Here is a 14751-nt window from a genome sequence, read left to right on the forward strand (position 1 = left end):
ACAAAGGCGTGAAACTGACCACTCACCTCCATCTAGTGCTGAGGTTAAGAATGTGTGGAGATATGCTCTCAATTCCCTACACCATCATAACATGATGTGTAACTAAGAACAGGGACAACTTTAACTTTACCTTCAGGGGTAAATTACAAAATTATAATAATTTTAAAGTTAAATGCAATTACCTGCAGAATTTTCATCAGCACCACCCCATCACTGGCCTGGTCTGTGCCAACAAATTTTACATGTGTAACTGCATCTGCAATGTTCTCCACTGTGGCTGGAACGGACTTACGTGTTGGATCTGAGACACAATAACATGGCAAATACATATAGTTGTGTGTGTACATGTTACTTGGAGATTAAATGTGGCCACTGACTGAAAAAACTGACAAGAAAACAATGATTACTGAATTTGATAATTTATGCCCTCAGACAACAGTGGAAAATCAAGTTAGAAACAAAATATTTTGGAAGGAAATGGGTGTTACTTCTTTAAGGACAGGAAACCTGGAAGAAAGAGATGGTATTGTCAAAGTGAATTAAGCAAAGAGGAAAGATTATCATATATTATGCTTACTGGTCATTGCAAGGAAAATGAACACCTGGAAGACTGAAACATAATTTAAAAAACTCATATTAAGTTCAACGTGGAAGCTCAAAATTTGGAAGATGGAAAGTGTGAGAACAGATTACTGTGGAAACTGAAGATGACGAGTCCATGACCACTTCACTCAAAAGAAGCAAAAGAACACAGAACAAACTTGTAGGTTAGCAACAGCCATTTTCTACATCTTAGTTTCTTTAAACTATCAGCTTATTGATTTCTTGTTCACTATGCATCATGAGTTTCACATTGGAAATGCAGCACAGCAGGGATTGCACTGGGTGCCAAAACACCAAAATAACTTCTATGTATGGTGCAGCTGAATGCTGAATGTCACGCTTGATACGGGCTGTAAAAACATAAGGATGAGGGAGGTATTTTTCTGACTACAGATCAGACCAATGATAAAGCAGATGGGAATTGAACCCTTGTAGGGCATGTAGAAATTGGCTGCCTGTTCTATAATCTATCTTAGTGTACAAATCAAGATCCTTACTGATGAGCCCATATGATAAAAATTTGTGCACTGCAGAAAGAGCCAAGCTTGTCACAGGACCCGTGGTCTCTCCCGATCGAATCACTTCAAGAAAAGGACCTGCAATTGCAGATGAAAACAATAAGAACTAGATTCAAGAAATATAAATCACCTTCATCTACATTAATTTGTGGCTAACATACCAAGGAAATGATTTGGGTCCATGTCATGAAGATCTCCGATCTGGTTTAGGACATCCTTCACATCAGTGAAGTTCCTAATAAGAGTATTCTGTTCTTCATCCTATGTAAAATTAAGGCAAATAATTGACATTATTACAAATCCTTTTCATTAAGATACAGAATGTGGTATGGATCCCAAACCATGCCATACTTCTGGGTAGAATTTGTTCCCACGTAAGCGTTTCTCATATTTACATATCAGTGTGTGACCCAAATAACATCAAAAGTTACTGCCATACTGCCCACCAAGTTAGTGCTGACAGTCTTACAAGTCTGTTTGCAAACACAAGACCCAAACAGAGATATTTGGTTTTCGGACTTTATCCATTGTCCTAGTTTTTAAGATAACTAATGAAAACACGACATTTCAGAAACTTCCCTTACAAAGAGCTAGCCTCATTCACTGGACAAGTGATTGAGGCTAGCTCTTTCTAAGGGACCCAACAGAATAGGTGTTTTTCCCTCACCTGAGGACGGAAACAGATCCAGTTTCCGAAACGTCATGTTTTTATTAGTTATCTTAAAAACCAGGATGATGGATAAAGTCCGAAAACCCAATATCTCTGTGTCATACACCATCGTCAGAATCCTATAGTAACTACAAGACCCAAAGCCTAACATCAGAATTTGCCTCTATGGCGCGTGGCTTTAAAAATACATATATAAAACTTACTAGGGTTAGACCCTTGGGTTTGTTCTCAAAAATAAACTTCTATGGTTAGCACCACCAATGCTGTGGAAAATATGGTAATAAAGTTCTGAAGTTACCCAGGTCACCAATTAAAATGTAACTACTGTGCTTCTTTCTGGTTGGGTTTTGTTTACTTACATTAGACATGATTAGATGAAGTTAGGTCACCTTATGATGCCCCACACTGCAACACGCAGTTTCATCATTATCTTGGTAAAAACACAAAATTCTGGGAAATGAATACGGTACATTTTTGTAAGACGGTGACAAGTAACAATGCATAATTCAGATTAGCTTGTCTTCAGGCTTGTGACTGTAGATTAAATGAGATTACACGACAAGTGAAAACTGTAGGTTACATTGGATCGTAATGCAAATACACAGACGTACAGTAAAAGTTTCTCAAAAGTGTTTCCTTAATAATATGGCGAACATGTGCCACCATGTATACATGAACATACAAAACTAATAGCAACAGATTTCAAATGAATGAGTTCTGCCGGTATTCTCTGCTTATAACACCCAAATATTTTATAACGCATATAGTTAACTTATCTGGAACCTGGGTAAAACATCAGACACTCCATGCTGTTCGCAAACATAAAATCATTTTTAACGGACATCGCTAGAAAGCAATGGAAATTATAATTTGAACCTGATGAGAATGTGATGACCATCGGGCTCCTCTCCTCATTGCAGTAAGGAGAGTGGTTATCTCCCCTTGGACGACGTAAATGCCATTGCCTGGGCACGTCATCTTCCTTGTCTTGGTTAGAATCGGCAAGTTCCGTGTTCAGATCCGGCCACAAGAATTCTACAGATCCTACAGATCGCTCTAGATTTGGGCGAAAATATATCAAACGTCATGCCATCCCGTCCTGCATACAAACGTTTGTTAACAACATGCACAAAATTGCACAAAATACCACCCCCACCTGTGAAATACACATCGACTTATATCGACACTACGGAGAGAAACTGCAGAGATCTAAATGATCTAAATAACGCAGATCACAGAAAATAGAATGGCGGCATAGAGAGCAGTACAAGGAAGTTACTTCCACGGAGTTTTGTTGTTCCAGAGAAGCTAATATTTCCTCAACTGTTAAAGAAAATCCGAGCATTTTGTACAATCCGAAGGTTCATTGCCGTTTTCACTAGAGCACGACGTTGGTTATGATTTTCGTAACCTAGACAAGGGACGGAACTTTGATTGGTAACTGGATTTGTTGACCACTTACAACTCGTAACCATAAGTACTTATAGTTCTGTCCGTAAGTCACACGCTCTATAGCGCTCTACACTTCCTTGCCGCGGAGGTGTTTACCGTGCCGTTGCCTTGCAATGGTCGCATTCATTCGTTCCACTATTCTCGCCGCCCGCAGTCATGTCACGAATCCAACCCACACCCTCCCAGAACAATTTTTGGATCATTTTAATACGATCTCCGTGACTATATATCTTCCCAGTGGTCTTTGCCTTTAGGTTTTCCTGACATGTATGCATTTCTGTTCTTTCCTACGAGTATGAGTGCTATGTACCCTGCCTGTTTCGTCCCTTATTATTTGGTCATTCTGATATCATCATCATCATCAGTAATCTGTCAGACGACAGGTCCACAGTCTCTTCCAAAACAGTTTCTCCACTTAATGCGATCTTCTGTTTTTGGAAAGAGACTATCCAGGAAAAGTGATAATGTGGTAGTTTTTCCATTTGCTTTCCACATCGCAGTACAGCAGCCGTTCAAACCACTCTGGTCACGCCTGTTGCTATACGAACTTGAACCATCTCGAGCATCATTTGCTCTGTGCTTCAAGTCGCTGCTGATGACGCTGCTTCCGGCATCAGTTTTTGGTGTCTCTCTTTGTCTGATGCCTACCCTTTGACCTGTCCAGGAAGGGAGGCCCTGCCAGTAGCTGCGCTACCGCTGGTATAGCTCTCAGGCTCCTTGGCATACTCAAACCCCCTCACCACGATAAGGTGGAGACACCAAGGAGGGGGCATTCTGATATATTCATTTATTTATTTCATCTCTATAGATCATTGTTACATGATATAGGACAAGTCAGTTACTGTACATTGGCTGATTTAAATAAGAGAGTAAAGTTACAATACTTACAACTGTTTACAATAGATTACAGCAGATTACAATAGTTAAGAGTTCGTATAGTGTGGGGGGGAATACATATTAGGTCCCCTCAGCACATCGGCTTCCATATATCCTATTGTACCTGTACTGGTGATAATGCTTACGGAGAATTTGTTGGAATGAGGATTGGCAGGGGAAACCGAAGTACTCGGGGAAAACCTNTAAATAAGAGAGTAAAGTTACAATACTTACAACTGTTTACAATAGATTACAGCAGATTACAATAGTTAAGAGTTCGTATAGTGTGGGGGGGAATACATATTAGGTCCCCTCAGCACATCGGCTTCCATATATCCTATTGTACCTGTACTGGTGATAATGCTTACGGAGAATTTGTTGGAATGAGGATTGGCAGGGGAAACCGAAGTACTCGGGGAAAACCTGCCCCAGCGCCACTTTGTCCATCACAAATCCCACTTGACTAGACTGCAGCAGTGGGAAGCCAGCGATTAACCACTTAAGCTATGACACAGCATTTGAGATAATATTGGTGAATTTGGTGATAGCACTGGTATAATGTTTCACTGTAGACTCTACACTGCAACATCTCATTACATCTGTTCTCCCTTCCTGGTGCAGCTTCTTGGCATCTGCAGTCTCTCCAGAATAGCCCATTCGGGTACATCGCCGACTGTTATCTTGGTTGCTGGAAAAAAGAAAGGAAAACTGCGCAGTAGGGATTCCAAAAACTGATTATTCATTAATTATGTGATTATAATTGATTAGTGTTTGTCTCACACAAACGAAACTCATCCATTTTATAAAAAAATGATCAAGTAGGTAATTTTTCAAAGCTTTTTTGAACTTATATAGTACCAGTGTTTTCTTTAATATTATTTCATTAATATATGTGTAGTACTGTCTCCCTCTTACTTCTGGAGGTAGAGAACAATACATGTGAAAGATAGTTGCATTATAGTGGCCTGAATTTGGATGCAAATGCAGCAGCATTATAGGTGGAACAAATTATAACTAACCTCACTTGTCTTACAGAAGCTGTCTGATTCAGACATTTAACAAAAGGCATGAGACTAACACATGTTAATTTGAACAGAACTAACTGAACTTGTACAAGTACAAAGTGCAACTGTTAGCTACACAACAATGCTAAAGAAGATATCCCATGCTTCAGTTAGGAACTGAACTCTGGGGTCTTTCTCTCCAGTCAGAAAAGTAACAAAAGTTAATGTTTATCATGTCAAATATTATACATACATAAACAAGAATAACTTTAAGAAGAAAATGCTTCGGGAACGCTCCTTATAGAATACACTAACATGTTTCGTCTCATCCGTTGTTACTCGACGACAATTCGTTGCTACGATTTGTCGCTGTGGGAACTCCGCAATTTCCATGTATTCGTTATCATGGACGTGCCTACTCCAAACACGTTACAATATCCCATGCTCCAGTTAGGAACTGAACTCTGGGGTCATTCTCTCCAGTCAGAAAAGTAACCAAAGTTAATGCTTGTCATGTCAAATATTATACATACATACACACACAAGAATAACTTTAAGAAGAAAATGTAATAAATTATATTTCAATCATGTTCACTTTGGAGTACAGATTACTTATGTACCAACTTAACAAATATTTTAGAGTAAGGCTCTTATGTAGGCACTATAGGCCTGTGTATTTCCTGTTTGTATTACTTACTTACATTTTTATTTATATAAGATTAGTACTGTCAAGCCCAAACTGTGTAGCATCAAATGAAAGAAATACTGAATAATAAGTTGGAAATGATGTGAGGTGGTTGTGGCTAATCCAGAATTTTCATGAAGGGACTGATGAAAGATGTGAAAATCCCATCAGGATTGTTATCTTCTGGGTGGAGATTTAAAGCCAAACCTTCCAAATATGTAGCAGAAGTGCTAACCACTCAATTGTTAGTCACTGTTGCCCACACTAATTGATCCCATTGAAGCAAATAAATTTAATTTTGATACAAAAATGTCATATAGATTTATCTTCACATTTTACATTGGCTGAGAAATGAAGAAGTGTTATTTAGAGTCAGTGAGCAGAGGAATATCCTACATGAAATAAGAAAATGGAAGGCTAATTGGATTGGTCATATCTTACGCGGTAACTGCCTTCTAAAAGAAGCTATTGAAGGAAAGATAAAGGGTCAGATAAAAGTGACCAGAAGACGAGGAAGAAGACGCAAGACGATGCTGGATGACCTTGGGGACAGAAGAGGATATTTTCATTTGAAGGAGAAAGCTCTAGATCGCATCAAGTGGAGGAACTGTTTTGGAAGAGACTGGACCTGTCATCTTGACAGATTACTGATGAATGAATTTACATTGGCAGTACTGCATGTCATCTCTTATCAGCCATACTTACGAGATCAGAACATCTAACAGTACTTCCTCTGATAGTAAAAAGCTGGGTTAGTTGTCTCCAGTTACAGACTGGCAATTGAGCATGCCTCCTGACGTTAATGTAACCTGACTGGCCATGGGACCAGCCATCTAGTAGATGCAAAGAACATTCCTCCAGGGGTGAAGTGGTTGGGTCATGACACTGATCACTTACCTTCAAGTAGAGCCAATGGTAGGAATTGTTCAATACTTCCACTTCCCCATTAGTCTTCATGGAATGCAAAATGGGTAAATTTAACTTCACAACTTCTGGCAAATAAATCTGCTGTGACATGAAATACACAAAATGAAACAGTCCATGCCACTTCATTGAATCTACTTTGCCATTACCATATTTGCTACATAGTCACCCTGACATTAATCATAATACTGTTAACATTCTTCTGCAGCATAAATTCTAGAAGTTTCTTCACTGAATGCCATGCCAATATGGCAGTGTTGCTTCAAAGAATGGCCTGTACATTCACCACCTAGAATGAACAATTCCAGCACCAGAGAAACTCAAAGTTCAGTTGTGTATAAAATAAGTTCAAATGGTGCTACAAATATAGAGACTAAGGACAGATTATGTGGCTATGTCCCTGTTTGCACACAACAAACCTACCAACTCATATATAGAGTTTTGTGTAAGCAGTGCGATCCTGTAATTTTGTAGGGTCTGAAACTATGTAGTCTGGTAGATTATTAATGTTTTGGAGGAAACAGCTGCCTCATTTTCAGGGTGTATAACCTGAAGACACCCTGAAAGTGGAGGCAGCAGGTACCTCTGAAATACTGGCAACAATTTACCAGACTACACAGTGGCAAATCCCAAAAGAAAGAACTCTGCACAGTCACTGGCATGAAAACCTCAAATCTTGCATCATGATCCTCGTTTTTAAGGACAGTAATATTGCTGTATGTTAGATTTGAAATTATCATGGCAATGACCATTAACATTACATTCTTCTAGAAAGTCACGACATTTAGTCTGGTAGATGTTTACAGACATTTCAGAGGAATGTGCTGCCACAATCTTCAGGGCATCATGTTCTTCCAAAGTGGTAATCTTATGTTCATCTAGTCATGTATTATCAGTATTTTTTTTATAGCGGCTCATAGTGTGTTTTACTTTCATCCAATTCAAGTTTCTTTTGCAGCTGTCACAGCTAAATATTTAGCGTGGGCTACGTCCTATCAAAATGTAAATGAAACAGCAGCCTCCTCTGGAGGAACACACTTCTTCTGGAATGTCATACATGCAGTTTGGGAGACTGTTATCATCCTGGTTTATGGATTTTAAATCTCTTGCTGTCACAGCAGGGGATGGGTATCTATTTTAACTTGGAATAGTACTGAACAAGACTGGAAAGAGTGGAGAACTCAGATATATGGAAGAATCCATTTGTAGCCCTATGCAAACCAGGCTTTCTTATGATTCAGTATGGCTGAAAATCAGAATTACCCACCACCTTTTAGTGACACTCTCCCATGTTGCATGGAAGCCAAGACAGCTCAGTCAGTACAGCAGTGGGATGTGGGAACCACCCAAAGTGAATCAAGCGCTAGCCAATCACAGGCTAGGAACCATTCACTGCTAAGCAACGGCTGAGTAAACAGCTGTTGCTAGGTAAAGCCTATAACAATACATGACAACAGTAGGCTGACTGACCGTCAGTCATAAAATGAGACTCAGGCTAAAAAAAACCGTGTGGGTTGGGTTACCCATGTGGTGGCAGGGTCGAATACCTCCACCATGACCCTGCGAGTCGTAGGAGATGACGAAAAGGGAAGTCTCAAATCTGAAACAGTAAAATATGGCCACGAGTCCCAAGGGACTCAGACCCAAGAAAGACTGCGCTGGCAAGGGGCAGCAGCATATATACAAAAGACAAACCCATCCTCTTGTCAGAGAGGGCACCCCACAGAAACAAGAACGTAACTGCCAAATGGTAATAAATATCTGGTCATGAGACCCAGATGAGGCTCAACACCAAGATTTACTGACTGACTGTCAGTCACAATGTGACTTGACTTTGAAATGTGTGGGTATGGAAAGCAGTAGTAGTGTTATTAGTCTTCAGCCAGCGACCTTCATTTCTTCAGTCATGTGTATATTCTGTGCAACTATAATAAATATTTATATATCAGTTTAATAAGTGGCTGGCTCTACATACAATGACATCCCACAGGGCTATGGGCTTCATGGCTGAGGTTCAATGCCTGGTGGGCAGGGGACAAGAGATTTTTCTCCACTCCAGTGTCCAGACCAGCTTTGGGGACCCACCCAGCCTCCTATCCAATGGGAACCGGGGACTCTTTCCCCAATGTAAAGCGACTTGGGTGCGAAGCTGACCACTGGGCATCTAGTACCGAAGATCAAGAATGGTGGAGCTATACCTCCACTCCCCTATGCTTCTTCATGGCATGGTGCTCAATTCATTAAGCCCAAAGATAATTTTATGTTTTTCCCTCTTACCTCCCATTTTGAATTTCAACAGAATGTGTGAAACAGTTTATGGTGTACATGCAAACATCCATTCATTGTCTCATGTAAACCAAGCATTATTATGGATCTATGATGTTGAAAATCAGAACTGCTTAAGATTTTTAGTAAAAGTCTCCTGTATCAAATTCTAAGGAAACTTTTCCAGTGCTTTAGCCCCTGACAGTAGATTACAGAAGTCATAACCTTTACACAAAATTCTTAAATTTATATGATTCAGATGAGATGTTTGATGATGACTATGTTTCTCATTCAAGTCTTCAAAAGCACTTTATTTCTTAAACAAAATCACTGACTCAATACTGATGTCTTTATTAACATTCACATTCATACACATATACAATTAATGTCCAACCTGAAATGTGACAATATCCTTTTAAAATATGCTAAAAAGAATTAACCCACATATTTATTTCATTTCTTGTTTAAGCAACATGAATAAATGTATGATGTTCCACAGCAGTTATCATACTGTGTGTTTACTTTGCTTCAACTATTTCTGCAAGCTTTCCTGACTCAAAAAGTTTCTTCACATCGGAGCAGCCTCCTAGGCATTCCCCTCCGACAAAGATACGGGGAACCTGAAAAATAATGACAATACATTAATCTTTATGTCTGGTTCCTACACCTATAAAACTTGTCCACTTCCTACATCACACATCCATGTAACATAACAGTGAGATGGAAGTTTGAAATTACACAATTTTAGGTTAGCATACCAAGAACTGTCATGTGTTAACATGCTGCATGAATGTAAGTTATGCAGCACTCTAAAAATGAGCAAGTTGTCTTTTGTTACAGTGTCTTATGTCTATTCTGAGTGTAATAATATTTTAATGTGGATATGCAAAGTATAGTATACCATATAAAGGAAAGTATTTATGATTGACTATTTGTGTGTTATTCATGGGAGATAGCATTGTCAGCCTACACAGAGCTGGATAACATGTAGGACTGGAAACAATATGAGAACAGTGTAAGTTAACAAACGAGAGCTTCGCTTGGTGGGTGGTGGAGTCCAACTGGGTCCACTTGGCATGATGGCCACTTATTGTCCTATGGTAGCCTGTCCCACGTGTTTATGATGGAGAATTTGGTGGAATGAAGACTGGCAGGAGAAACCAAAGTACTCAGAGAAAAGCCACCCCAGCGCCACTTTGTCCACCACAAATCCCACTTGACCAGACCCGGGATCGAACCCGAGCCACCACAGTGGGAAGTCAGCAACTAACCGCTTGAGCTATGGCGCGGCCTTAAATGACAGCTTACATAAGATATAAGATTTCCCAATTGGTGTTATACTATTTCAGTTTTATTCAAAATACATATATACATTGCTTGTAATTTCAGTAAAAATAAATTATCATTTGCCAAATTCAAAAACAAGTATTGTAGCTGGTTTGGATTTCAAGAACTGATACATTCACTGAAAGAATGAACTCAGCAGAAAAAGTGGCTTGAAACCCAATTAACCTTTTCCTGTCCTCCCTATGAAACTTTGGTCCCTGGCTTACAGCCTTACAGCACTTCACAGAAACATTAACGTCAATGATTTCTGTGAAGTGGTATCATATATTCTAGTAGAAAGTTACCAATATTTTGCCCTTAACTCCAGAGTCAAAAATTAAATATTCTTTTACCCAGAACACAGAGGCAGCAGATTCCTCCAAAATGTTGGCAAATTTCTACTACACCACATAAGATAGTATTTTCTCATTCACAACCATAACAGTATCACCTGTTATGTGTATAGCATCATTCATGGTGTCTTTGTGACACGATACACTGGCAACATACATGTACTGAACTGTATTAGCACTGAAGAGTTAGTCATTCAAGAAAAGAAAGAAAGAAAATAATAAGAATAAAGATGGGAGTGGGCCCAACTCATACATGTAGAGATCTATTTAAAAAGCTTGACATACAGTGCGTACAATCAAGTGCGCGCCGCGGCTGCAATTTGCCGTGAGTCATACCACCGCAGAAAGGATGGAGTCGCGGGGAGTGTTGCAACTCCTCCCCGCGACTGCATCCGTTCTGCGGTGGTATGACTCACGGCAAATTGCAGCCGCGGTGCGCACTTGATTGTATGCACTGTACTAGCAATCCCATGTGTATATTTGGTCTTATTGATGACATTTGTTGTTAATAATCTGGATAAGTTTCAAACCCGTAACTCTGTATATATGATTGGTACCAGAAGGAATAACCACCTCCATATACCTTCAACACATTTATCATCCTATCAGAGAGGGGTGTATTATTCAGGCGTCAAGCTATTTAACACTCTGCTGTCAAATATCACAGTTTTAAAAAACGATAAAAGGCAATTTAGGTTTGTTTTAAAAATGATTTGCAAAGTTAACGCATTTTACTCTTTTGACGAATTTGTCGAGCATGCAAGGGGCTCAAAAGTTAAGAGTTAATAAATGGTCTGTGTGCGTGAATTATACACTGTCGAGACTTGCTTGTTGCAAGTTTATTAGTATGTATGACGTCTGTATTTGTTATGATTTTTAATATTTTATACTGTAACTGGATGATATGGCTTGCCAGTGTGTGTGGTTTTTCCATGACCCATGTGTGTTGTCCTGACAACTTGAGCTATCTGTGTGAGGCCTGAATTTATATTTTATTGGACCAAGGATGAATGATGTGTAGTCATCATGAATTTGTAATGTGTGACATGTTTTATATCCAGCCCTACGGGGAGATGATTGGATCAATGAAGTGAAATATAAATGTAAATGTAAGGATGCTTCAGAACTTTACAGGTACTTTGTCTGGGAGAAGAAATCCTGGAGTGAGGCACTTTCAGGCCTTGAGCCAGAAAGGATTATGATGTATGTCCCCTCTGCTGACCACCCTCCCAATAATCATCCTACAATCAATTGTAGCCACAGGGCTGTGGAGTAAATTTAACAGGGGGACTCAATTGAGAAGTGAACTTTTTGATCACTGCCACTAGAGGCAGACTGCAAATGAGGGCATTAACTCCAACACCAGATGCACAGGGTGTTCTAGTAAAGAACACTCACCGTTCGTGCTCCAGTCATCTCTTCCAGTACAGTCTGAATGGCATTACAATCATCCCGGCGATCTAACTCAACAGCTGTGTACCGCTGGTTCATACCATCGAATATCTAAAACAGATTACCAGTCATCATCATCATCATCATCATCACCACCACCCTTATCTTCACTTCATCCAATAGCCTTTCAAAACTATGAAGATTCAGGTTCGCTGTATTCTGTACTGCTGTGTGATAGATTATCATCAGAAATAGATATTCTAGGTAGAGATAAAGTTACTTTAACCCTTGAGAAATACTTCCCAATACAAATGGAATAGGAAGCTGGGTGGGTCCCAGAGCTGGTCTGGACTCTGTGTATAAGATACAAATTTGTTTCTTATATAAGGAATCAAACTCTAATTCCTCAGTGATCCAGCCCATCACCTAGTCACTATGTGGACTGAGCTATCCACTGTTGTAATTTATACTCCTTTTGGATGACAGAAACATCGAAAACACACTTAAGTCAAGACTCACAAAATTACTATATAAAAATACATTAAGGTTAAAAAACATTAAATAATACATGAACTAAATTCATTTCTTAAAAACTTAGAGACCTGTAAATAATATTAAAATGTAAGGTCTTAATTAAGGCCGCGCCACAGCTCAAGCGTTAGTCGTTGGCTTCCCAAAACGGCGACCCGGGTTCAATCCCAGGTCTGGTGAAGTGGGATTTGTGGTGGACAAAGTGGCGCTGCGGCGGGTTTTTTCTGAGTACTTCGGTTTCCCCTGCCAATCTTCATTCCACAAATTGCTCCACAATCACCCTCACCTATCATCTGGGGCTAGTACAACAGGCCAGTAGCGGCCGCAGTACAAGGGACTTAATCCCACCCCACTAGCAACAAAAAAAAATTATAAAACATATTTCACTATTTTCAGCGTATGACGTTAAGTATTCAAACTACAAAGCTTACCGACTTCGCCGTTCTGCAGTACGGGCATGTTGTCTTTGAAAAAATTACAATTTTATCACCATCAATTAGCCCCTTAACTACCACTCTTATTTTATCTAAATCAACTTCCATGTCGCCTTGAGAACTGGGACCTAAACCCATTGAACTATATGTCAAAATCTGGACACGTAAAGAAAACTATCTGAGAACAAAGAGCACTTAAACTTCGTAACGACAAAAAACATGGAATCGAACTGTATACAACATGTCACCCCAACGTAAGTAAAATAACTAAAACTTTCACATAAACTTCCAAACTAGCCCGAAAAAATTTGCACAAGACACAAAAGACAAAATTGGCATTAACGCCCTTCCATCGGATGCTCTCGATCAGCCCCGTCAAACTCCCATGCTATTGGTGGAAAACATGGCCGCCATGACACCACGGTGCAATTCTGCTGCCATCTCTACGCACCCCCATTAATTAAATTCTAACTTGCCGACAGGGCCGAGAGCACAATCGGTAAAAAGGTATGCAAACGTAGCAACTATTTTGAGTGCTCCCCCCTCTTCAATGCGTTGTTCACTAGAATAGCAATAAATACTTTTACAACCAGATATCTTGTACTGCAGAGTTTCCCCCCCCCCAGCCTATTTCTATTTCTGATCTATGTTCAATATCACTTGTCAAGGAGGATGAGGTTGACAGGGCATGTAGCACGAATAGGGGAGGCGAGGAATTCATATAGGATATTGGTGGGAAAGCCATAAGGAAAGAAACTACTGGGAAGACCGAGGTGTAGGTGGGTTGGACAATATTAAAATGTATCCTAGAGAGATAAGATGATATGGTATGGATTGGATTGATCTGGCTCAGAATAGGGACCAGTGGAGGACTCTTGTGAACACAGTAATGAACCTTCTGGTTCCATAAAAGGCTTGAAAATTCTTGAGTGGATGCACAATTGGTGGGTTCTCAAAAAGGGCTCAGCTCCAAAAGTAAGTTCAATATCACTTCACCCATATCCTTTGGGTTGGATCTGAGTGAAGTGCTATTAAACTTGGTCCCCCACACTTTCCAAAAAAATAAAAAAAATAACAATGGAATAAGAGCCTCTACAGCTCTGGTGTACAAGAGATTAGGTTGAAAATTATTTATCTGGAGAAAGTTTCTCGCCAGTGCCTGGAAAGTCATAACCTTTCTTTCACATGAAACGCCTCTTTAACCAAAGGCACTGAACATTGTGAACTGTAACGTACATGGAATACTTGTATTTAGGAAAGCTGAAGGTGGGGAAACTTGAAAGAAAATTCTGTTTCCATCAGAGATACATATAGTATAGTGTGAATCACGAAATATTGTTGAGTAAACTACAATATTATGGGATACAAGGTAGATTTTATGATTTAATTGCATCATACTTATCAGATCGACATCAGAGGGTACTAATAACAGATATTGAAACGAACAACACTATTAGATCAGATTGGGATATTGTCAGGCATGGAGTCCCTCAAGGGTCCATACTTGGTCCGCTTCTATTTCTTTTCTATATAAATGATCTTTCTACAATTTTTAATAGCACAATTAAACCAGTCTTATTCGCAGATGACACTAGTTTGGTGATTAGTAGCAATAATAACTTACAATATAATAGGGATGTGAATATCTCTTTTGACTGCCTTAATGAGTGGTTCAAGTCAAACCTGCTAACCCTAAACTTCAGCAAAACTAAACATGT

At 39.5% G+C, this 14751-nt stretch overlaps 2 protein-coding genes across 6 annotated transcripts in view; both read right to left on the bottom strand.

Moving 5' to 3' along the window:
- Positions 1-3016, bottom strand: part of LOC111863680 (Golgi-specific brefeldin A-resistance guanine nucleotide exchange factor 1) — a 45009-nt gene extending 41993 nt beyond the window's left edge. For 2 of the 5 annotated variants that reach the window (XM_023850219.2, XM_023850207.2), the window contains exons 1-4: positions 2668-3016; positions 1283-1382; positions 1101-1199; positions 183-301 (exon numbers count right to left, since the gene is read on the bottom strand). In XM_023850219.2, coding sequence (XP_023705987.1) covers positions 183-301; positions 1101-1199; positions 1283-1382; positions 2668-2769 — 420 coding nt within the window. In that variant the 5' untranslated portion in view covers positions 2770-3016. Of the gene's footprint in view, positions 1-182; positions 302-1100; positions 1200-1282; positions 1383-2150; positions 2641-2667 lie in introns of those variants that run through there. The other 3 variants (XM_023850215.2, XM_023850238.2, XM_023850242.2) reach the window with 3 other exon arrangements.
- Positions 3017-9324: 6308 nt separating this feature from the next.
- On the bottom strand, positions 9325-13433 carry LOC111863795 (glutaredoxin-like). The gene is made up of 3 exons (XM_023850501.2): positions 13031-13433; positions 12075-12179; positions 9325-9617 (listed from the first exon to the last, which is right to left on the bottom strand). The coding sequence occupies exons 1-3, from the start codon at positions 13169-13171 to the stop codon at positions 9516-9518; spliced, it is 348 nt and encodes a 115-aa protein (XP_023706269.1). The 5' UTR covers positions 13172-13433; the 3' UTR covers positions 9325-9515.
- Between the last annotated feature and the right edge of the window lie 1318 nt (positions 13434-14751).

The sequence above is a fragment of the Cryptotermes secundus genome, unplaced genomic scaffold (genome assembly GCF_002891405.2).
Source record: "Cryptotermes secundus unplaced genomic scaffold, Csec_1.0 scaffold1705, whole genome shotgun sequence".
Taxonomy (NCBI): domain Eukaryota; kingdom Metazoa; phylum Arthropoda; class Insecta; order Blattodea; family Kalotermitidae; genus Cryptotermes; species Cryptotermes secundus.

Coding starts and splice junctions, on each gene's coding strand:
- LOC111863795 (XM_023850501.2), bottom strand. CDS start 13,171: ATGGGTTTAGGTCCCAGTTCTCAAGGCGACATGGAAGTTGATTTAGAT. Junction 12,180..13,030: donor ACTGCAGAACGGCGAAGTCG/GTAAGCTTTGTA, acceptor AATCTGTTTTAG/ATATTCGATGGTATGAACCA. Junction 9,618..12,074: donor AGATGACTGGAGCACGAACG/GTGAGTGTTCTT, acceptor ATTATTTTTCAG/GTTCCCCGTATCTTTGTCGG.